At 37.4% G+C, this 25,264-nt stretch overlaps 1 protein-coding gene across 1 annotated transcript in view; it reads right to left on the reverse strand.

Moving 5' to 3' along the window:
• Positions 1-629: 629 nt before the first annotated feature.
• The window catches only part of mydgf (myeloid-derived growth factor), a 37,317-nt gene continuing 12,682 nt past the window's right edge, over positions 630-25,264 (reverse strand). Inside the window, exons 4-6 of the mRNA XM_043720983.1 lie at positions 24,743-24,824; positions 2,785-2,857; positions 630-1,670 (exon numbers count right to left, since the gene is read on the reverse strand). Coding sequence (XP_043576918.1) covers positions 1,591-1,670; positions 2,785-2,857; positions 24,743-24,824 — 235 coding nt within the window. The 3' untranslated portion in view covers positions 630-1,590. The remainder of the gene's footprint in view (positions 1,671-2,784; positions 2,858-24,742; positions 24,825-25,264) is intronic.

Genomic DNA, 25,264 nt, shown 5'->3' on the forward strand with positions numbered 1-25,264 from the left:
GCAAAAATGGAGCATGAGGTAGCTTTGGCAAATGAGTTAAGGAGAATCCAAAGGGTTTTCACAAATACATAAAGGACAAAAGAGTAACTAGGGAGAGAATAGGTCCTCTCAAAGATCAGCAACTTATAGAGGTTTATAAAATCGTGAGGGGCATGGATAGGATAAATAGACAGAATTAGAGGACATAGGTTTAGGGTGAGAGAGGAAAGATATAAAAGGGACCTAAAGGGCATCTTTTTCACGCAGAGGGTGGTAAGTGTATGGAATATATATTCTACTTTATCTCTTACTGTATATATTTATGTATCTCGACAAAGTTCCAAATTTGTCCTTTTTACTTGTCCATGGTGTGTCATTACTGACTAGTTTGTCTTTGTCTATTCATGGAACATATTTCTCATGGACTTAATCCCTAGTTGAAAATTTGCCAAATATCCTTATTTTTCCTGCAAATGATTCTAGTTCACTTACCTTATTCAATTTTCATCTCCTTTAGAATCAGCTTTTTAAACTGGGTTTCAGACTTTGGTTTAAAACCTTCATCTAAAGCCATATGCTGCAGTCACTATTGTAGAGATAGGTTATCAAATTAAAGTAAAATTCAAACATTCATGAAGAAAGATACAAAATGAGTTGACATCAGTAATTTATTTCCCTTTGTAACAGAGCTCTGACATATAAGAGAAAAACAATGGATCATGAGCAAAGTAGAACAAAAATCTGTAGATCACACATCACGTTAATATCACAGTACTTGCAATTAATCGCAGTACATAAAGGCATACGTGGTCCCAAAATTATAATCTCTGTTCACTATCTTTGATTATGGAGGAAATCCGATAGAGCATGAAAATTTGTTTGCATCACAGCATATTCTAAAGACCGACGGAGATGAACTCTATCACATATTTAACAAAACAATTTGTTGAAAACCTTTACATACAAATATTTTTATTTTTGCATTACATAAGTCTATGTTCATTCTGACAATTAAGAGGTAAGTTTCATTTTCATCTGGCGCTTCAATGAGTAGTAGTTCTGCATTAGGGTCACAGAGCACCCAGTGTATGTTGACTGATCAAACACATCAATTAATTTACACAAAAGGTGGAAAGCAGGTATACTTTTTAAATGAATAATTTACAAATTTGATTAAATCCTGTATCAGATGTATTAATATATGGTAATGATAACAGTTTGAATTAGTTGACTAAGTCACCAGAATACTGGTAGTTTTCTGGGTGCAAACTTCCATGGACACTTTACCTCTTTCTAGGTAAGATACTGTAAGGCATCTTATTAACCAAGACCCCCAGCTTTAGGTCTGTGGGGGAGCTGGGTACAACAAGAATGTCAGTCTAGCCCCTGCCCAAAAACTCATCTATGATGTCAAACTAAATTGCTTTAAACTCCTTGAATCAGATGTCGAAACTGTCCTGCTGCTCCAAAAGGAAAAAGGAGGCTGAAAAGGAAGGATATAGGGAGATGCCAAATTACAGTATTCCCATTAGCTGACCTACACAGCTCAGAATAGAATTATTCCAAAACATTTCCAAATTTTTTCAACCATTACAAAGTCAGTCATCCGAATCACAGTTCATCATGGCCTATGCGAGCAATGATTAGGAGCTTAGACAACTCTGATCTGAATGATCCATCTTTTTGGGTCACTGTAATAAAGAAGAGATGCTTAATCAGAAACTAATAACTGACTCCCTGCAGGTTAGACTGTCTCATTACTGTCAAGTTCAGATCTCTATTGCAAATATATCACCTCTTCATGAAAGGAGGTAGGCAAAAGGCAGTAAACAATAGGCCAGTTAGCCTAACATCTGAGATTGGGAAAAATGCTGCAAGATAATATTAAGGCAATAATAGGGATTTAAAAAGTCAAAGTTCAATTAAGCTAAGTTTAAGTTTTGTGGAGGGAAATCATATTCAACAAATGTATTAGTCCTTTGAAGATTTAACAAGCAAGAGAAATAAAGGGGAATCAGTAGCTGTGTGCTTGCATTTCCACAAAGCATTGAATAAGGTGTCACATAAAAGCTTACTTTGCAAGATAAATGCTGATGGCATTGGGGGCAATGTATTATCATGGAGTGACCAAGAAAACAGAATCAGATAATTAGGTCATTTACAGGATGGGAAACAATAAATAGTGTAGCAGCACATCCAATAGTGGCTTGGATTAAGGGGCCAAGTGTACAGTAACCAAATTTTCTGATGATACACTAACAGATAGGAAAAATAGTTGTGAGGGGAATATACAGAATCTTAAAGGGATACTTTTAAAAAATCTATCGAAATATATGATTACAAGGAAGCGTGATACGGTAGATACGGACAGGATGTTTTATCTTATGGAGGAGTTTGAGTAAGGGAGTTCTTTTAAAATAAATTATTTGCAATTTAAGGTAGAGCTAAGAATAAATTTCTTCCATCAGAGTTGTTAATTTTTAGAATTTGAAAAGATCAGAATGTAAATGTTTTATCATACTTCTAGCTGTTTTATATTGTATTTTGACTTGCATACAAACAGACTTACAAATGTACTCAAGAATGGAACCCATTCGTAAGCCAGGGACTGCCTGTGCTGAAAGGTTGAGATGGAAATTCAATAGTCCCACAGTGCCAATTCTCAAGTGTGGAATCTAAGCTGTCCTTTCTCATGATAAATTTCAAATCAATTAATGATTCGGAGAATTGAAGCAAGGCAAAAAGTGTTCACAGTCCACCAGAAAGGATAGAGATGGTTTATCATGTTCCATATATTGTACTTACCAGTATTTTCACCAACAATATATTCACTTTCTTTCAGGGGAACTTCATTACGACCTTCTACTGCTGCTTGAGACTAGAAGGAAGAGATTATAAAGTGGAACATTAGTAAATCAGATTATTTGTGCTGTCGAAGAACTGGAACCCAAAAGTAATTTCCTTCATTAAACGTCAAATGCATGGCTATGGAAAGCTATTTTCTCATTGATAAAAATTAAGGTTTATTTTAAGGATTTGCTAATAATATAATCTAATATGACATCTGTAATCTTTGTTTGACAATAGCCTAAACATTAGTGTTTTTGTGTTTGTGAAAAGTTTGCATGAAGTTACTGTGTCTAGGAAATGCAGGGAGAAATTGGCAGCATTGTCACATTATTACAGAATGATGTGACTTGAGATTGAGTTCCAAATGTTTTATATAAACGTGTTCTCCTTTTTAAAAGGAGTTAAAGTGAAATCCATTGACTAAAGAAAGTCACTAATTGTTACTTTCATCATCCTGAAACCGCAACTATTATCTACTCCATTTTAAAGGATGGTTAAAATCCATGATGATGGGGTAAAAAAGATTTTGTGGTCAGTGGTTATCTGTTTGCATTTGGGAAGAAAATATATTCAATCTAACTATCAAAGCTCAAGAAACTCAGCATCAAGGGAGAGAAATACTCAGTTGATGAAAGAGAATATGCATACTAAGTACCAGGCATTTCACCATCTAATTCTTACCTTATTTTTAAAGTAAGGATAGGACAGAAACCTTTAAAGCCAAGATTATGATTTCTTCTTATTCAATCATTTAATGTGGGTGTCACTAACTAGGCCAGCATTTAGTGTCCATCCTTAACTGTCAAGAGTCAACCATGTTGCTCTGCATATGTAGTCACATGAATGCCAGACCAGATAAGGCGGACAGATTTCCTTTTCAATAGGACATTAAATGAAACAGCTATTTTTTTTCCAACAACGGACAAAGACTTCAATTCCACCCTCGGGCAAGTTTCTGTGTGATGTTTGCACATTCTCATGTCTATGTGGGTTTCCTCTGAAAACTCCAGTTTCCTCCCACAGTCCAAAGATGTGCAGGTTAGATGGACTGGCCATGCTGAATTGCCCGAAGTGTCCAGGGATATGTCAATTGGGTGGATTAGCCATGGGGAATGCCGGATTACAGGGACAGGGTGGGAGGTGGGTCTGGATGGATGCTCTTTAGAGGGTCACTGTGGGCTCGGTGGGCTGAATGGCCTACTTCCATACTGTAGGGATTTTATGATTAGATTCATAATTCCATTTTTTTTTAAACAAAATTCAATTTCCACCATCTGCCAGGTCCTCAGAACATTATCTGGGTCTCTGGATTAATGGTATTGTAATAATACCCCTGTTTAACTTGTATACCTATTAATCTAAAATTGCTCTTGGTTTAAGTTGTAGTTTCACATCCATAAATCTTGCATAATATATTTTCTATAAAATAAAAGGTTTGAAAATATTTCTGCATAAAAACTAGTAGATTTCCAAGTATTAAATTGAAATAATCCTGAAGTAACCAGTATGGATCATTTTACAAATGAACAGTTATCTCATATCCACAACTTGCTTAGCAACTACATAAATGCAACCTTTTCAAGGACCTTTAGAATTTTCTATCATAGGAAAACAGAACTAGTTTTATTAACTTGATATCCAGAAATAGCAGAACACATTATAGATCATAACTGGCTATGAATGGCAGCTTTGTTAAATACTTAAATGAGATCCAGGATTATGGCACTGAATGCTAGTGAGATATATGGACCATAAATTATCACATCAGGAAGAAAAAGAAAACCAACATAAAATTAGAAAGTTAAACAACTCAAGTGGCATTACCTTTTAAAATGCTGTTACCACGATTTAGGTACTGTGTAATAGTGGACAAGTGACATCTTTACCTAAATTGAAAAATCATATCACTGAGGGATTGTTTTGAGGTGTTGATCACTGAAATAATTACTATAGCTCTACAACTGATCAAACTAGCCATTTTATGTGATGAAACAAAGAATGGGGTATGGTTGTCATTTTTTACTTCTGGTTTATAGGGGCCTAATATAGTCACAACCACAACAAATTTAGATTGTCCAATCCATACTGAAAATATATATATAAATAAATAATAAATTTGGATCTGTTCCAGACCAGAGAAAATTATTTTGAAAAATATTTTAGAGTCAACTCAACTAATGGTCTGTTCTCTAAAGAAGCTTTACTGCATGCTTCCTAAATCCTAAAGGAAAATCAAGCCTCATTAAAACATTGAGTTTAACATCTGAAACAAAAGATTCATATGTTACTAAGTCTCCTGTATTTCTGCAAGGTCTGCCAGATCTACATTCTTGTTCATGCCCTTCATCCAAGAACTTATGGACGTGAGTGCTGCCTCCATCTTGTGCTCCACTTGTGTGTGGCAACATAATGAATATGCTTTCAGACCTATCCACAGACCTCACTATATAATCATTGGTTAGCAAAAATGTTTGTTAAGTAACACATTCATTTAGTTGCTATTAGTTAATCTCCCAAGAGCATGGAACAGAGCCAGTCAAGATCAAGTGCTGTGTGCTTGTCAATATCACTGAACAGAAATATTGTCAAAAGATGATCGAACGCGATGGATTATAATAATTTCATTTCAGTATAGAGAGAGTCAAAAGATGCAAAACTAAGGGATCAGAATATCGCCACAACCAGGAGAAGCAAATTACAACATTACAAGTTTACATACATTTTCACCGTTAATATGGACCAAGGAAATCAAAATGAAAGAAAAGCTGAGAGAAGCATGATGAAACCAGAACAAGGCATGAAATCTTATAATTGGAAATTGTGCTGAGAAGCAACATTTCTAATATTGAGGGAAAGTGAAGTGCCAAATGAACATCACATGGCAACAGAGTAAGACTCCTGATCCATAGCTCATCCACTCCCTTTCTTTTTCTCTCTCTTTCTTTTCACCTTCCGTCCTTGGGCGGCATCGGTGATGTCCAAGATGAAAGCCAACGTGGACTCTCAAACTCAGCGTGGACTCCACTTCCAACACTCTAGCCTTGAAGTGAAGCCTGGCATGATCTGGGTCGGAAGGACTGTTTTCTGAACTTATTTCTCTATTTTTATGATTTATTTATGGACTTTATATTTGTTTACTTCTCTCATTTGTTTCCTTAAGAATTTGTACATAAGAATCTGGACCTTGGTACCTAAGATGGCGCCGAAGGAGGCGACTTGTAGATTTTTCACTGTACTCATGAGTACATTTGACAAAGTTAATTCTAATTCATATTTAAGATTCGCATTTGGCAGATACAAACAGCAGTGCATAAAAATACAATTATTTAATTTCTCATCCAGCTGCAAGAAAGAACAGAAAAGTGATAGCAAGGAATTCCAGTTTTGAGATTTTAAAAACAGGTTTGAATAAGAAATCATTAAGTAGTAGTAATAAAATGTATTTTGATTTCAATACAGGTAAGGAAACCTGGTGGAAAAACAGCATATAGAAAACATTATTTGCGTTCTACAACATCAATCCAGTTGGACAATTTTTGATGGTTTGCGAACGGAGGAACATCTTTAGCTAGCTCACAAAAAAACAGTTAAAGCAGAGTGTCAAAATTTGCAGACTTTTATTTAACTATATTTTGGATTGCTTACTGTTCAATTGCTGTAGAATTCCCTCCCAATGTCTTCTGTGTATGAGCTGTCCTTCATGCCACCATTTCACATAGCAAATGAACCATATAAATGACATCTGCTTCATGACTTGAATAATAAGAACTACCTCTCTAGCAATATCACAAACCATATTATAGTAAAACATACAAACATTTTTGATAATGTTATTAACATCTCATTGAAAAATGCAAATGTAATTCTTCCAATTCTGGTGAAATTCCATCCTTTATATTTGAATATACAACACTGATACTGCTTGACATATTCAGCTGCCCAGTTTGAGAAAATCAAATCGTAAAAATGTAACAGTAATTATTACATTTTAACCCCTTCTGTTAAAACTTTGATTCAAATCTTAGGGCTGAGGGAACGGATTTCTTCATTTACTCTCAAGACACAAGGATGCACTGACACATGCTATAATAGTTTACTGAGCATACTAATAGCAATAATGAATGATTAAGGAGGTTTCACTGTTGATATGATTGTGCGATCCTGTTAATAGGTTATCCTAACTTAAGAGATGTTAACATAAGTATCATGGCTTAATATTTTACAACCTAAACTTTTTTCCCCTAATTTAACCAATATTTTAAGAATGAAACAGCTACAACAGTTGCTAAAATTTGAGAGACATATAGGACAAGTGTGCAAGATTTTGCTGCATTGATTTAAATGGTGAAAAATCACATCTCTATAATTTTCTTTTTCCTTCCAAGACTGAATTATGTATCAGAACAGCATATCTTTTTAACTGCTGGCAAATACGTTAGCGTGGTAAACCTGGGATGACTTCAGAGCAAACAAAAACCATATTAACACAATATGAAAGCACATTGGTCTGAGACTGTCTTTTGTTACATATAATGGTAGAAACACACTAAGCACGATTAGTGACAATCTAACGAAATAGCAATTCACCTCATCAACCTTAAAATCTAAAGGGATACCATGTTAACTGCAATCAGGCACTGCTTTATCAAAAAGAATGTGTTTTACACTTTCCCCTACTTAAACAAAATTGGCTCATAATTGGTTCTTACCCAGCTAACAGGAACAAACTACTGATGCTAGAAATCTGAAATAAAAATACAAAGTGCTAGAAAAATTCAGCAGATCTGCCAGCATCTGTGGACAGAGTTAAAATTTCAATATGAATGTCTTCAGAACTGAAGATGTAAAACAGTGATGGATTTTATACTGTAGGAAAATGTGGGGAGGAACAAGTTGAAAGAGGGGAAGTCAGTAAGAAATTAAAGATAGAGTGAGATTAGAGATCATGGTTTCCACAGAACAAAAGGCAAAGAGAATAATGGTAGACTAAGATCAATCCAGAAATCTGGTGATACTGGTAGGTGTTTATTGCTGAATTCTGGACAGCTACACAAAGCAAAACCAAACACTGGGATGGGGAGGAGACAAACATACTTCATAGTCTGAAGTTGTTGAACTCAAATGATGAGTTCAGAAGGTTGTAAAGTGCCTAAATGAAATATAATAAGCTGTTCCTCCACGTTGAATTAGGCTTCAGAGGAATACTGCAGCAGACTCAGGACAGAAATCTGAGCACAATAACAAGACAGTGTATTAAAATAGCAAGCCACTGAAAGGTAAGGGTCATAATTACGAACTGAGTGATGGTCAGGGGAGGTCACCCATAAGATTGAAAGATGTACAAGTAAATCACTGCTCCATCATCTTTCCCAAAAAGGTCACGGATGCTTACTCCTGGTTCCAGTTTAGAAATCCGTATTCTCAGCTGACTGTGTAAATCCCAACTATAACTTCTTTCATGAGTCATGGTGATACAGTCATAGTCATAGAGATGTACTGCATGGAAACAGTTGCTTTGGCCCAACTCATCCATGCTGACCAGATATCCTAAATAAATCCAGTCTTATTTGCCAACATTTGGCCCATCTCCCTCTAAACTCTTTCTATTCATATACCCATCCAGATGCAATTTAAATGCTGTAATTGTACCAGCCTCCACCACTTCTTCTGGTAGCTCATTCCATACACACACCAATGTCTGTGTGAAGAAGTTGCCCCTAAGGTCTCTTTTATATCTTTCCCATCTCACCCTAAACCTATGACCTCTAGTTTTGGATTTCCCCACCCCAGGAAAAAGACATTGTCTATTTACCCTATCCATGGTCCCCAAGATTTTATAAACCTCAGCCTCGGATACTCCAAGGAAAATAGCTCCAGCCTATTCAGCATCTCCAAATCCTCGAACTCTGGCAACATCCTTGTAATTCTTTTCTGAACTCTTTCAAGTTTCACAACATCCTTCCTATAGCAGGGAGGCCAGAATTGCTTGCAGTATTCCAAACGTGGCCTAACCAATGATCTGTACAGCTGCAACATGACCTCCCAACACCTATACTCAATGCACTACCAATAAAGGAAAGCATACCAAACGCTATCTTCATTATCCTATCTACCTGCAACTCAATTTTCAAGGAACTATGAACCTGCACTCCAAGGTCTCTTTGTTCAGCAACACTCTCCAGGACCTTAACATTAAGTGTACAAGTCCTGCCTAATTGCCTTTCCAAAATGCAGCACCTCACATTTATCTAAATTAAACTCCAACTGTCACTCCTCAGCCCATTTGACCACCTGATCAGATCAGATCCCATTATACTTGGAGGTAACCTTCTTTGCTGTCACGACCCCTCCAATTTTGATGTCATCTGCAAACTTACTACCCATACTTCCAGTGTTCACATCCAAATCATTTATGTAAACGATGAAAAGTAGTGGACCCAGTGCTAATCCCTGTAGTATACCACTGGTCATAGGCCTTCAGTCTGAAAAGGAACTCTCCACAATCACCCTCTGTCTTCTACTTTCAAGCCAATCCTCTACCCAAATGGCTAATTCTCCCTATATTCCACGAGATTGAACCTTGCTAACCAGTCTACAATGAGGAACCTTGTCAAATGCCTTACTTAAGTCCATATAGATTATGTTATTGCTTTGCCCTCATCAATCCTCTTCATTACTTCTTTAAAAAAAACCAATTAAGTTAGTAAGACACTATTTCCCACACACAAAGCCATGTTGACTATCCCTAAACAGTCCTCTTAAGTCCATATAGATTATGTTATTGCTTTGCCCTCATCAATCCTCTTGATTACTTCTTTAAAAAAAACCAATTAAGTTAGTAAGACACTATTTCCCACACATAAAGCCATGTTGACTATCCCTAAACAGTCCTTGCCTTTCCAAATACATGTAAAACCTGTCCCTCAGCATTTCCTCCAATAGCTTCCCCACCCCGATGTCAGGCCCACTGGTCTATTGTTAATCATATCAGCTAACCTCCAGTTTCCGGCACTTCACATGTGGCTATCAATGATACAAACATCTCAGCAAAGAGCCCAGCAATCACTTCCTTAACTTCCCATAGAGCTCTAGGGTACACCTGGTCAGGTCCTGGGGATTAATCCACCTTTACGCACTTTAAGCCATCCAGCACCTCCTTCCCTGTAATATGGGCATTTTTCAAGATGTCACTATTTATTTCCCCATGTTCTACATCTTCCATATCCTTCTCCACAGTAAACACTTATGTAAAATACTTCTAGTAACTTATTCTTCTCAACCAGTGTATCAGGCAACATATCTCTCCTAAAACAATCTTACAAATGTATTTATTAATACCAGCTACTGCAGTTAACAACTAATTTTTATTTTTATTCCCATGTCCAAGTCATCCTGACACATTAGATTTCTTGGTCCAAGCATATTCAATCTTCTTACTTTATGTATCTCCCATTTTTTAAATCTAATATTGAGCACTCCATTTCTGCAGTCAGTATTCAGTTCACCAGTTTCAGTAGCTCACCCTTAACCTTAAAAGTACATTCTACAGACTGCACATTCACAAAGCTTGTTGGTAACTTTAACTCATTTCATCATGTTGCCTGAAGTTTCAAACATGCTTGTCATTTAATATTAGGAGTTGGTTGTCCTGCCAAACTGCTCAAATCTCCAGGTTCTCAATTCCCTGTGAAAATTTCATCATTTATTTCAAATACCTATAAGGGACTTACTACAGATCCCAATCCAAAACGTAAAATCACTTGCCCCAGATACATTTTGCAAATACACCTAGCTATGCCCCCAAAACCCAATTAGATTTGGCAATGATTACCTCATTGTGAGTTTCACTACTGTGGTTACAAAACCAAACTGGTGATATGCTACCTCTTGATTTGAACAGCTTCACACTGCGCCATACTTTGAATTTATTGAAGGCAATCAAGAACACACTGCTTCAATTCTTATTCTGTAAGTGTATCACATTGAATGATTTGTCACTTGTAGTTTACACTGAATAATACAGTAAAATACAATGAGAAGCTTCAAGTGTCACCATTTTGAATAGTTTAAGAAAATAAATTAAAAGAATAAAAAGATAGAACTGAAATAGAATCTCTCTTTGTTCTGGCACCTCCACAAGTCCTGAGCCAGCTCACCAATGACACTTGCACCTCCACCTGCTTCAGCACCAGACCAACCAATGTTGGAATCACCATTCTTCAGGCACCACCAGGCTCTCTCACCCTTGTCAGGTTCTGTCTAAACCTGCACGCACCATGCAATCAGAAATCGTTGGCTCCACTGCCAATCCGCACCGATAACCGCAAGTCGCTGGCTCCACTGCAAATCCGCACCGATAACCGCAAGTCGCCAGCTCTGGGGCTACAGCAACTGCAACCAGGAATCCCTGGCTCTGCTACCTGCCACAATGATGCCAGGAGTCCACACTGTGGGTCCATTGCAACCAGCAGTCTGCTGCTGCCCCTTTGTCTCGCCAAGAGGCCCAGTGTCACCTTACCACCCCATCTTCACAAGTCCGCTGCTGAAGGAGCTTTGCCGCCACTGCCATTGCTAGTGGCAGCCTCAAACACCAGGAGTACAGAGTAGCTGCTGCCTCCAATTGCTAGGAGAAGCCACATCCACCGCTGCTGCCTCCGACCACCACGAGAATGTTTCCATTCCACAGCTGTGCTGATGCTGCCAATTAATCCACCATAAAGGCCCCAAAGAAAAATAAAGAAAAAGAGCAGAATCAAAAAGAAAAAAAAAAGCAAGCAGAAAGGAGTGGATGTGCACCAGGCTCAAGAATCCACCAATCGCCCTGATACTCTACCATCATCTTGATAACTGTGGTCATGGGATAGTGGTCAAAAAGAAATTTAAATAATTATGTTAAGGCTAACTTCAAAGAATTTAGATTGACGCCATCTCTAAAATCATAACTTTTTAATAAAAATATCTCTTATGGCTTGTGCCAATATTTGGTATCCACCCCCAAATAGCCTTGAAAGTGAGCCAACTTCTTGAATTGTTTCAATCCATCTGGTGTAGGTAGACGCACTGTGCTATAAAGGTTACTACATATAACACTAAGTTCAAAGAGTCAGCATTATACAGCACAGAAACAGACCCTTTGGTCCAATTCATCCATGCCAAACAGATACCCTAAACTAATCTAGTCCCATATCCCTCTAAACCCTTACTATTCATGTATCCATCCAGATGCCTTAAATAAGCATGAAATATACAAAATGAATAACTACTGTATTATTAATGAAACTAAAAAATCTACTTTAACATCTATGTTAGGAGCAATTACACTAAATCCATTTATGAAATGAAAGGCTAGGAAATGACAAGCTAGATGGATCTAGATGGATCTCTTACGTTGCTTGCATTGATATTATGCTTAATCTTCACAAGATGACAGTTCACATTGCTGATACATGAAGATCAAAACAGAAAGCCCATATTTTGAAGTGCCAACCAACCTATGCAATTTTCAAAATGTAAACACAGCAAAGGAGCAAAATGGCAGATTTAGTTCCTTATGAGTGTAAGAGCTATTCAAAAGCTTATTAGCATAATTAAGCTTACATATTTCAGTCAGTCAGCTTGGTACTAGTAGCTATACAGATCAGGAAGCTTCTAGAGCAAATATATGGGAAAACTATTGGAAAGATATAGGTATAGAAAGATAACTGCACCCTCTGCCGTTGAAAGAAGATTAAAAAGATGCAGAAGTTGTGACCACAATTTTCTAATTCTCCTTAACTGTGCCGTGAGACTGGACAGTAGCCAATGTAACAAAGAGGGTAAACTAGCAATACAAAAAAACCAAAAGAATTGTGGATACTGGAAATCAGAAATCATAAACTGTAGATGGATAATCTTACATCTATTGTCAGAAAATATTTGGAAACCATAATTTTTGATAAGTTTATAATTATATCACAAATGTCTGAATTAACAAAAGACAGTTAGGATGAATTTTTAAAGGTAAGTTGTGCCTTGACAAATTTAATGAAATTTTGCAGAAATTAATTGGATAAAGCAAATAGTAACAACATAAGTAGATTTTCAGAAGGCAGTTTCTAAGGCATCTCAGATATCCATACAAAATTTCAGATGTGCTCCAAAGGGGGAACTGTGATGTTAGGAATAGAAAGTTGTTTCCCAAACAGGAATTAGTTAACTTTGGTTGATGCATCCCTGGAATTCCTGTTGGGTCTACGTTTTGTTTTTAATATGGAAGAACAAAAGTTAAATGGTCATATAGGAAAGTAGGTGCACTGATGGATCCCAGATGCAAATTAATCCAGAGAAACAAGAGATAATCCAGCTTCAGAATGAAAGATGGAATGGGAACATACACTTGACAGAAAGATAAAAACTTTATGCAGGGTTTCAAATTCATAATATGCTGAAAGTTTCAGTGGAGGTAAATAAGGCATTAAAAAAGCTTTTAGTACCAAGGTAGCAACAATGCCATCATTATGGCAGATTATTTTCATTATTGTGACATTTAACTACAGCCCTCCCTCAACTCTACTACTGCTGAAAGTCTTTCAAACTTTGTTAGCTTTAAGTCTGCATATCTCAAACAAACAGAATGCTGGAGAAACTCAGCAGGGTCTGACAGCATCTGTGGAGCCAGAAACAGTTAACATTTTGAGTCTGGTATGACTCTTTTTCATAACTAAAAGGTGATGGAAAATAGGTGCATTTTTGTATTTTTGACAGAGACAGAGGACTAAGAGAACAGACAGTACAGAGGCCCAATGCAAAGATAAAAGGGCTATTAATAGTGGAGAAAGAAAATTAATGTGAATAAAAGAGAATTAGTCTTTGCAAAGTGCAAAGTAGACAAGGTAGATAGACATGGCATGGAAGGAGAGAATGTAAGAGAAATAAAAGGACATCCATAAAGTAGTCAGTTTCATTTAATTCAATGTTGAGACCTTAAAGCTGTAGAACGTCACATGGAAAGTGAAGTGTTGTTCCTCAAAATTGTGCTGCGTTTTATTGGAATATTGCAGCAGGCCCAGGGCAGAAATATTTGTATGACAGCAAGGTTGTTTATTGAAATAGCAAGTAACTTGGAGTCAGGGTCATTCCTATGAACAAAACAGAAATGTTCTATATAATGGTTACTTAGTCTTGTCATTGTAAAGGAGACCACTTTATGGGCAGCGAATGCAGCTACCAATGTGTAATCTATGGGCTTTACTTTAAGATGCAAAACTACAACGAATAAGTTGTTTGCTAGTGCAAAGATCCTACATAAAGTTAAAATTTTCAGCTACCAGCTCGTAAAAAAGTTATAACTGGCAACTTCATTCAGATGTAAGCTTTAGAGCAGGAGTTCTCAAAGTTTCTCCACATCTAAATCCCATTTCAAGACTGGAAAATTGTCACATCTCCTCAGTGAGAGCTGTAGGAGCTGAGGAGTGAGGTTGGGAATTCAGAAACTCAATATGACAACATATGAATTTTAATACAAGATGCTAGAATGTAGTACCTTTCATTCTTATTCTGTAAAAGCAGTTGGATTTTGCAACATACAGTAATAATTTGCACATTGAAACTTTCATAATCATGCAATCCTTTATTATTTAAACCTTATTGTATTTTAATAATTATCTATATAAATTATAATAACTGGTCTTATTTGCATTGTCGTCGCAATTCAGCAGACACTATAATTTCTCATAAACCAATTACTGAGTGGGAAAATGGATGCAGCTAATCTATGAAAAATCTATGCATCATATGAAAAAAAAAGAATCTATGGTTCAACTTTAAGTGGCCAAATAAGATTAATCCTAGACCAAACAGTCTAGTTACATAGCAGTTTTAACATTAGCACAAAAATTCATATATAACTATGTATCACAATTATCCACCTGATCTATTTTGGCATTTGGTGTAAAAGCATGTCATGGAGCTGGTTTAGCTCCACTCCAGCTTTATTCTAAGTGCAAGCACAAAATACTAGAACTAATAACCAAAAAAAAACCCTGCATAGAATCAACAGTTTAATAAAGTCTTTGTTAAAAACTAAAATTGCAATGTAATTGTTAAGTAAAGATCCCACACTACTTGTACCCAGACATCATATTTTTTGATCAAAAAAGAAATTTTCAGTAAAATGTAAAAGTCAGGACTGCTCATTCTGCATGTTCTACCAGCAATTATGCTTTCAAACTGATGGCTTCTGGTTTGAAATCCATCCTACTGTGTAGCAACATTATTCATGTGTACATTTCGCATTACAAAAATGTACAATGCACAATCATATTCTATGCTCCCATTGATAAATATGCACAAATTTGTCTATATTTTGCAAAATCAGAAATGTAACTCACTTTGTATAAATACAGACTGCCCCACCAGAATCCATGCCAAACAGGATGAAACATTTTCCAAATTATAAATTGACTTGAAAGTACCATCCAAAAACTGGAAAAGTAAGTGCAGTCAGATATGAAAATTCTTATCGCCACTAATGTGTCAACAGTCATGTATATTACTCAAGTTAAAACTAGGATTTCAATGGTATGTTGTTAGAATACTGACAGTAACACCTGAGGGTACCACGAAGGGCTCTCCTTTAATCCTCACCTGAGGCATGGTGACCCTCAGGTTAAACGACCAACAGTTGTGTCTCTCTAATGAGAGCAGTCCAATGGTCTGGTAGAACTGCGGCGACTTTACATTTTGATATGCAAATTTTCATTTTATTTCTTTCAGTATTTTATTTGCTTTCTAGATTATTATCATTAAAAATGTGCTATTATTTGGTAACTACCTCCAAGACTGGTACCCGCTTTAGAACAATTAAGAGCCAAGAAACATATTAATTTACCTTTGCACTTCTTCCTCTATAGGTTGAGTTAGTTTCATTAGAACACTCATAATGCTGAGGATATCTACTTTATAGCGATTATAGAATACTTTCACTCAATAAAAGGAATCAATACATTGCTGCCAATTAATATAGACTTTTTGCAATGACAGAAAAGTAACCCAAGATCAGCATGTCAGGCCACACAACACTTTACTTGTACCATGTCTGACTCTGTTTTCAACACACTGTTAACTACTGTTCACATCGTATGAACACTAACTCATTGGTTTAGTGATCTTTTAAGGTGAAAAAATCATGAAGCATGCTCCACAGAATCAATCATCCTCAAACACACAGGTGCTGTTTCACTACTGATGACTCAGTAATACTAATTTTGAAGAATTTGAATCTACACCTATTCTCCTAATCACAGAACAACATTTTTCAAGATGCTTTGGTTGTATTAACCCAGTAGTTGCAGATGACTGCAATATAAATTATTCTGAGAAAATGCACACATTATCCAAGTTTTCAGTACACCAAGCATACTTGTAACTCTTCCTCCTACTTTGCCAATGCTACTGAGGTGATTATTTCCGAAATGTACTTGATTTATCTGATCCTATGCTCTTTACTCACCTCCTCATTGTACTCTTTCAATGCTGGGATCAGAATGTTCACATCACTGCTTAGTCTAATTTCTTCCGAGACTTTAACTATGTAACAACTTGCTTCCCTTAATCTATCCTTCCTCATACAACTCTCCTATAATCCAAACTGCAGATCATTTAGCCGCTGCATCCTGTTGTGGATCACAATGGTAGGGTTCTATGATAAAATATCCAATTCCTCATTTCAGTTACTCAATAAAAGTAAACATAATGATGCAAAAAAACACTTTTTGCAGCAAACTAGTTAGAAGATGATCTGAGCAGTCTGAAATATAGAAACTAGAAACATCTATTAACACATTATATTTCTACCTCTATCAAAAAGGAGTATGGGTAAAAAATTTCTCACTGCAATGAATTTGCACACCTCAGCATGACAGCATTCAGGAAGTCATCATCTTTTCAATAAAACTAGGTGGTGAGTATTATTGAAAAATAATACGCCTGGAAAGAGCATCACACTCCACTGCAACATTCTCTACAATTGGTTAGCCCATTCTCAAAACTATCGATACGCATGTTAACAAAAAGGAAAATAACATGGATGCTGAAAATCTGAAATAAAAGCAAAAAAAAAAAAATTTCAGATTGCTCAGCGGGCATCTATGGAGAGAAACAAAGTTAATGTTCCAGGTCAGGATGAGCTGAGTCAGTGGAGGGGATGGGGACTCTTTTATTGGGTTCATAGAACAATACAGCGCAGAACAGGCCCATTAGCCCTCAATGTTGTATTGACCTGTGAACTAATCTAAGCCTATCCCTCTACACTATCCCATCATCATCCATATGCTTATCCATTGCCTGTTTAAATGCCCCTAAAGTGGCTGAGTTAACTACACTGGCAGGCAGGGCAATCCACACCTTTACCACTCTGAATAAAGAACCTGCCTCTGACATCTGTCTTAAATCTATCACCCCTCAATTTGCAGCCATGCCCTCTCGTACAAGCCGACATCAACATCTGAGGAAAAAGACTCTCACTGACCACCCTATTTAATCCTCTGATCATCTTGTATGCTTCTATCAAAGCCCTTCTTAGCCTTCTTCTCTCCCCAATGAGAACAGACCCAAGTCCCTCAGCCTTTCGTCATAAGACCTTCCATCCAAACCAGGCAACATCCTGCAAATCTCCTCTGCACCTTTTCCAGTGCTTCCACATCTTTCCTGAAATGGGGCACTCAGAACCGTACACAATATTCCAAGTGAGGCCGCACTAGCATTTTGTACATTTGTAGCATGACATCACGGCTCCAGAACTCAATCCCTCTACCAATAAAACCTATGTCAATCTGGGTGGCAACTTTCAGGGATCTACGTCCATGGACTCCAAGACCTCTCTGCACATCCACACTACCAAGAATCTTTCCATTGACCCAGTATTGTGCCTTCCTGGTATTATTCCCAAAGTGAATCACCTCACATTTGTCTGCATTGAATTCCATTTGCCACCTCTCAGCCCAATTCTGCAGTTTATCAAAGTCCCCCTGCAATCTGCAACATTCTTCCACACTGCCCACCACTCCACCGACTTTAGTGTCATCTGCAACCTTACTAGTCCACCCACCTATACCTGCGTCCAAGTCATTTATAAAAATGACAAACAGCAGTGGTCCCAAAATACAGTCCTCTAGTACTAAACCTGCAGGCAATGACAACTCAAAGACCAAGGCCAAAGGCTCCGCCTTCTCCTCCCTAACGTCCCAGAGAATCCTCGGATCTATCCCATCTGGCCCAGGGGACTTGTCGACTTTCACTCCTTCTAGAATTGATAACACCTGTTCGTAACTAACTCCAATCCATTCTAGTCTAATAACTTGTATCTCAGTCTTCTCTTCGACAATATTTTTGAGTGAAAACAGATGAGAAATATTCGTTTAGCACCTCTCTGATCTCCACAGGTCACTTTGTGGTATGTTTTCTTAATCCCATCATTGTGGAGTCAGGTGTTTTCTACACGAATATTCTTGTTTCATACATGCAGAAACTTTGTTTCTTTATCATACCCATTGCCAATCTCTTCAGCTTTTGCATCATGAAATATTTTAATATTTAATCTCTCCTGCCCTCTACCACATCAAAGACTTTTTTTTGTTATTCCTGCATTCTTCCACTAACTTAAAACTCTTGTACAACCTTTTTCAGAAAAGGAAGAACATCTGATAAAAAAATCCTTTTGCCAGTGATATTTAATGAAGCTGCAACTCCACAACAGTTTACACCAGTAAATATTTTAACCATGACAAAATGCTGATACATACATTTTCCACATAATATAAATGAATAATGACACATTCAAGTGCCACTTCAATTGTGATTTGCACTATTCTAAGTTACACTATTAGAAGTTATCAACAGGATTTCTTCCAAAGACAAAATAGATAGTTGTTAAAATGAACACAGCAAGTTATTTCAGGCAAAAATGGAAGTGGTGGTGGTGGAAGAGGAAAGGATTTGTATCTTTTTGTAATACCCTCCATGACCTGAAATTATAAAGCACTTTAGAACCAATGAAGCACTTCTGAAGCGTAATCATTAATGTAATGTAAAATGGCAGCCAAGTTGTGCACTGCAAAGTCCCACAGAGGCAATTTCAGTGCCCTTTCCTCCATTGAAAGGTCAGTGGTGAAAATGTTCTCTACACAATGTTCTGCAGCATTCATGACTCCAAGATACTGAAGCAGTGTATGTCCAAATGCAGAAAGATCTGAACAATATCCAAGTTTGGGCTATCAGTGGCAAGTAACATTCATGCCCATACAAGTGTCAAGCAATGCAACGCAATGACCATCTTCAACATTAAAAAAATCCTGGAGGCTACCATTAACCAGAAACTGAAATGGACTAATCACTAATACCATGGCTACAGGAGCAGGTCAGAAGCTGGGGTCCTGTAGCAAGTGACTCACCTCCTGACTCCCCAAAGCCTGTCCACCATCTGCAAGGCACAAGTTAGGAATATAATGGAATACTCTCCGCTTGCCTGAATGAGTACAGCTATAAAAGCACTCAATCATAGAGATGTCCAGCACGGGGGAAAAACCCTTCGGTCCAACTCATCCATGCCAACCAGATATCCCAACCCAATCCAGTCCCACCTGCCAGCACCGGACCCATATTCATATACCCTTCCTAGTCATGTACCCATCCAAATGCCTTTTAAATGTTGCAATTGTACCAGCCTCCACCACTTCCCCAGGCAGCTCATTCCATACACATACCATCCTCTGCATGAAAAAGTTGCCCCTTAGGTCTCTTTTATATCTTTCCCCTCTCACCCTAAACCTATGCCCTCTAGTTCTGGACTCCCCCAACCCAGGGAAAAGACTTTGTCTATTTATCCCAACCATGCCCCTCATGATTTAAAAAACCTCCGTAAGGTCACCCCTCAGCCTCCGATGCTCCAGGGAAAACAGCCCCAAACTATTCAACCTCTCTCTATAGCTTAAATCCTCCAACCCTGGCAACATCCTTGAAAATCTTTTTGGAATCCTTTCAAATTTCACAACATCGTTCCAATAGGAAGGAGATCAGATTTTCACATAATATTCCAAAAGTGGCCTAACCAATGTCTTGTACAGCCGCAACATGACCTCCCAACTCCTGTACTAAATACTCTGACCAATAAAGGAAAGCATACCAAACACCTTCTTCACTATCCTATCTAACTGCGACTCCACTTTCAAGGAGCTATGAACCTACACTCCAAGGTCCCTCTGTTCAGCAACACTCCCCAGGACCTTACCATTAAGTGTATAAGTCCTGCTAAGATTTGCGTTTCCCAAAATGCAGTACCTCACATTTATCTGAATTAAACTCCATCATCTGCCACTTCTCCAAGAAGCTTGACACCAACTGGTTCACTAATATCCTTTACGGAAGGAAACTGCCATCTTTACCTGGTCTGGCCTACATGTGACTCCAGACCCACAGCAACGTGGCTGACCCATAACTGCCCTTTGGGCGATTAGGAATGGTCGATAAATGCTGCCTAGCCAGTGGCACCTTTATCTCATGAATGGATAAGAAAAAACCCCTGTCAAATCAGCAGACTTATGGCACCACATCCACAAACATTCACTCTCACTATCACCAGTGTTCAGTAGTAGCAGTGTGCAGCATTTACAAGATGCATTGCAGAAATTTGCTGAAACCTCTTAGACAGTATCTTCCAAAAAACAAACATAACGGCAAGGTCAGCAGACATGTGAGAACAAAACCACCTACAAAGTTTCTCTCCAAATCACTCATCATCCTAACATGGAAATATACCACTGCTTCTTCACTGTTGCTGGGTCCCTCCCTAACAGCATTGTAGATCGACCTACATCTGATTGACTAAAGCATCTCAAGGCAGCAATACACTACATCTTCTCAAGGGCACCTATAGTAACTAGCTAGCACTGCCCACACCTCAGGAATGAATTTTTTAAAAACTGAATTATAAGTATCAACTGAGAGATAAACAGTGGCAGATACACTGGGAAAATTCCTTGCTTGGTTGAATAGTATCAAAAAATCCTTCACATTCACCTGAAACAGTCAGAAAAACTATCTGCTTAATAGGTTATTTGAACAGTGACACCTTGGATAAGGGCAGCAATTCAATATTGAAACAACATCTTAGATTATGTTCAGTCTAAGAGGGAACCTTGAATTCACAACCTTCCAACTCATGTGAATGGCAACATTGAGTGAATAGGAACAATTCCACTTGACTATCCTGCGTTCATTTCATAAAAGTACTGCAGCAACTGGTTGACATTAGTGACTACAGTTTTATTTACAATTACATTTCAGCAAGCAGAGGTAACAAACTAATGCCTTCCTTTTCAGATTAATGTCACACAGTAACAATTAATTCATATGTTCATGTAGAGAATGTGCAGCTTTTATTCACCAAATACTGGAATGTTGAAAATTCTGGAACTAAACCACTAAATTGAGCAGAAGACATAACTAATTATATTTTTAAAGTTTCCCATCTGCCTACTCATCACAGTGAAGTGAATTGAACTACAACATGGACAGAAACAATTATCTTTTCTGAAATGTGCTAAGCTTGATAAATGACAATGTGAAGCTTTCTTCCCAGCATTCTAAAATCAGTGTCGGCTGTTGAAATCTTTAATAAATGGCAAAAACAGACAATTATCTGGCTTTTCTTCTGGCAACTTGGAAAAAAGTATCACTCTTATTTTTCCATAATATCTCACAGAACAGCTGCAACCAGAAACTTGTTTTATGTATTAAGACTTTTCCTAAGCTAATATTTTGTTTTCCTTCTCACAGCCTCATGGACAGAACACCAAAAGAAAAAGATGATGAAGCTCCACAAGGGATAAAGATTGCCACCCATAAGTCAAAAGGAACTCTGGAATAATTTGGGAAATTCCATGGTGTGAGGCAAAACCAAAGTAAATAATCAGTGGGACAACATTTCTCGTTATTATGGTAAACAATACTGCAAAAGTCATTTAAAAAAGTTGGTTTTAATGCTTTAGTAAAATAAAATTCATAGAGAGAAACATCATACTGACAATGTAAACCAATTTGTAGCCAATGTGTTGTGACACAAGGTGCCTCAGTTATATATTTTAATATCATTCACTTTGGATTTTGAGCAAGTGACTTTTGGGTCTCTGCTTTAAGGGGTGTAATGATTAATAAGTATTTCTGTAGCCATGTGATTATTTTTCTAATATTTTAGAAAAAAAAAGAAACTGCCTCGAGAACAATGAGATTTTGTTAACATTGGGAGAGTTTGTGAATAAACAGTAAAATGCATTAGACCTTCAGATAGAGGATTGTGGAGTTCCCTACTAGGTAACATCTTCAGTGGGCCTCCAGGCGAAGCATTGCTCATGATTCCTGCTTTCTATTTATACGTTTGGGTTTCTTTGGGTTGGATGTGTAAAGCAGTTTCACCTGAGAAAGGCCGAAGGTAGTTTAGAATTGCTAAAAATTAGTTACCTTCAGGTAAGCAGTTTAGTAAGTTCCAAGCTAGGATTGTTTTAAATCCAAAAGGGGTTATTTGAGAAAGTTGAAGCTCATTTATGGGAAATATCAAAGGAAAAGGCTATCAAATTCTAACAAGTGAGAATTGAAGGCATATCTAAATCAAATCCACCATGGGATTAAGAAGGGCATTTTCTGGTGTTTGAGTACTGAAGTGGGATGCTTTTGGGATTATACTTTTACTGTGCTACAAATTTAAAAAATTTGCACTAAGAGTAAATAGTTTGACTTATTTTATTTTAGCTTCATTTCTTCTGCATAATAAACTTGTTTCATTGCTAAAGCCAAACTGTACAACATTGTATACTTACGTTTCAGTGAGAGACCACTTCATTAAAACCAACTAAAAAAACAAAATATTGATCTATCAAGGTGGATTTCAATCTGAAATCTAACTTTCCAATGATAACATCAATTAGAAACATAAGTGTTTATGGAGGGGCAGTAAAGATAAGCTATGCTGATATCTCCTCTTGGCTCTTTGACAAGGAGAAATAGGTCTAAAACTTTTCATATTTGTACAGAGACTGGACTGTGAATGCTAATTTCATCTTGAATTCAACGAAGAATCAACATTAAAGAAATTAAAAGTTCATACAAACATTGAATCTTTTCCAGGTTCCTATCCCTCCCACAGTATCAGAACAATGCTTATCAAAGTCACAAATTACATCCTGTGAGACTATAATATAGATAAAATGATCCCTCATTGACTTTCATGACCTGTCTGCAGTACTTGACATCTACCTCCAAGGTTTTCCAAATGTCTTCAAACTATACAGAACTACTAAAATCTGATTCCATTTTCACCTGATCATATCTCCAGCATCAACTGCAATAGCTTGTTTCCTGATGCCAGATATTATGACAACTGAAGCTATTGTTATCGGTCTCTACACCAAATTCCATTTTTCCCCCTTGCAATGATTTGAGATTAAACCAAACTTTGTGTCGTTTGAGTATCATATTTGACCTAGATTTGAGCTATCAACCATGCCACAATATCACTGAGGTCACCTATTTCTTCAATACCACCTGACTTCACCCCAACTCAAATTATCTGCTGCTGTAAGGCTTAGCCTTTGTTCCACCTACATTTGGTGATTTCAACAGATAATTGGATGGCTCTGCTGGTCATGTCATAGGTCTATGAGGAATTAGTGGAAACATCAACTTAGTCTGCTCATTATCAAAAAAATCTTTTATCCCATCCCTTGCTTTCAAATCCTTTTGTGACCAAACCACCTCCAGCAATAATTCTCTGATATGTCTGTGCTCATCTAATTCTAGCCTCTTCAACACCCCCAATTTTAACTGTTGAAGCATTGCTATTGGAACTTTGAAGCGCTAAATTCTAAAATTTCTTCCCACATCCCTCCATTTCATATTCCATCCTTTTAAGACACTCCTTAAAACTCATTTCTGACCAAGTTTTTCCTATTTTGTTTTATAATTCTCCTCTGGAGCAACCTGAGATGTTGAATTACTATCAAAGTTTGTTTTAAATGCTGCATACACACACTATTATATTTTAAAGGAATTTGCTGCTTGTGATGTACCTTGAGATAAAGATAATTTACATTTCATATTGTTTCTTAACACAGATGGTGAAGTATTGTTGAAAATGCTTCATGATAGTCACCTGAAAGTCATATCTTACCCAATTCAAACTCTGATCACTCCACACCCAAGCTGCTCTAATCAATAATGATGTAAAAATTAAACTACCCAGAAGGTTGGATTTTATTGGATAGGGAGAAAGGATAGACAGGAAGAGCAATAGCAAGTACGGATTGCCAGCCACCACCAACTGAGAAGAACATTCACACTTAAACAACCAGAAACTTGGCTGCTCTGCAACCATTTTATGACCACAGATGTGAGAGCCCACACTGAACAAAAAACCCTCCCTGGATAGCTGCAAACTTTTCTGATTTACCAAAAGTAGTCTGTGCAATCCCAGAATTAAGTGGTGACCACTGCCGAGAGTACAAACGGGCCCAGAAGAGTGATGGAACCTGGAGGGTTGAGAGGCCACCTAGACACTCACCCCCCTCCCCAATTAGCGCACTTTATCCTCATTACTTATGCCTCATTCCTTGAGCATCATTTCAATATCACATCTATTCCATCTGCACATGCAATGCAGCCTTTGCATATGACGTCATGACATAGCAGGTTTGGAATTTTGTGCATGCATGTTTTTAAATGATTACCAATGTACAGTTGCCCATAGTTGCAGGTGTCATTAGACACTGACTTTATTAGCCCCAAATACACTGGTGGGAAATATAGAATTCACCCCATTAACACAAACTGTCTGGATATACAACCTCGTACCATTTTGTTAAGAAAAAATCAAAACTTAATTACTTACAAAACCATTTGCAAATTCAATTTTAGCATTCGTAACTTCAGCCTTAAACTGGGTAAAGAACAGGTAGGACTTTCCCTGAGGTCTGCAAAAGGAAAAAAAAGTCAACATTTATTACAAATGAGTCAATTTTACTCTATTTTGTAAGATATATAATCATAGACATTTTAGTCCTCAATTTTATTAAGTTTCTTTGTTTCACATGATATCCTTTTCTTCATCCCATCCTATTTATTTCGACTTAACGAATAAGCATTAGTCATGAACCACAGAGGAAACAGAAAACTGAGGTCCAATAAACATCGATGCAAAATCTCTTGCCAATCAGACAATAGATACGAATGTAAAAACAATGACTGCAGATGCTGGAAACCAGATTCTAGATTAGTGTTGCTGGAAGAGCACAGCAATTCAGGCAGCATCCGAGGGCAGGCAAAATCGACGTTTCGGGCAAAAGCCCTTCATCAGGAATAAAGGCAGAGAGCCTGAAGCATGGAGAGATAAGCTAGAGGAGGGTGGGGGTGG

This window comes from Chiloscyllium plagiosum, chromosome 31 (assembly GCF_004010195.1).
Source record: "Chiloscyllium plagiosum isolate BGI_BamShark_2017 chromosome 31, ASM401019v2, whole genome shotgun sequence".
Taxonomy (NCBI): domain Eukaryota; kingdom Metazoa; phylum Chordata; class Chondrichthyes; order Orectolobiformes; family Hemiscylliidae; genus Chiloscyllium; species Chiloscyllium plagiosum.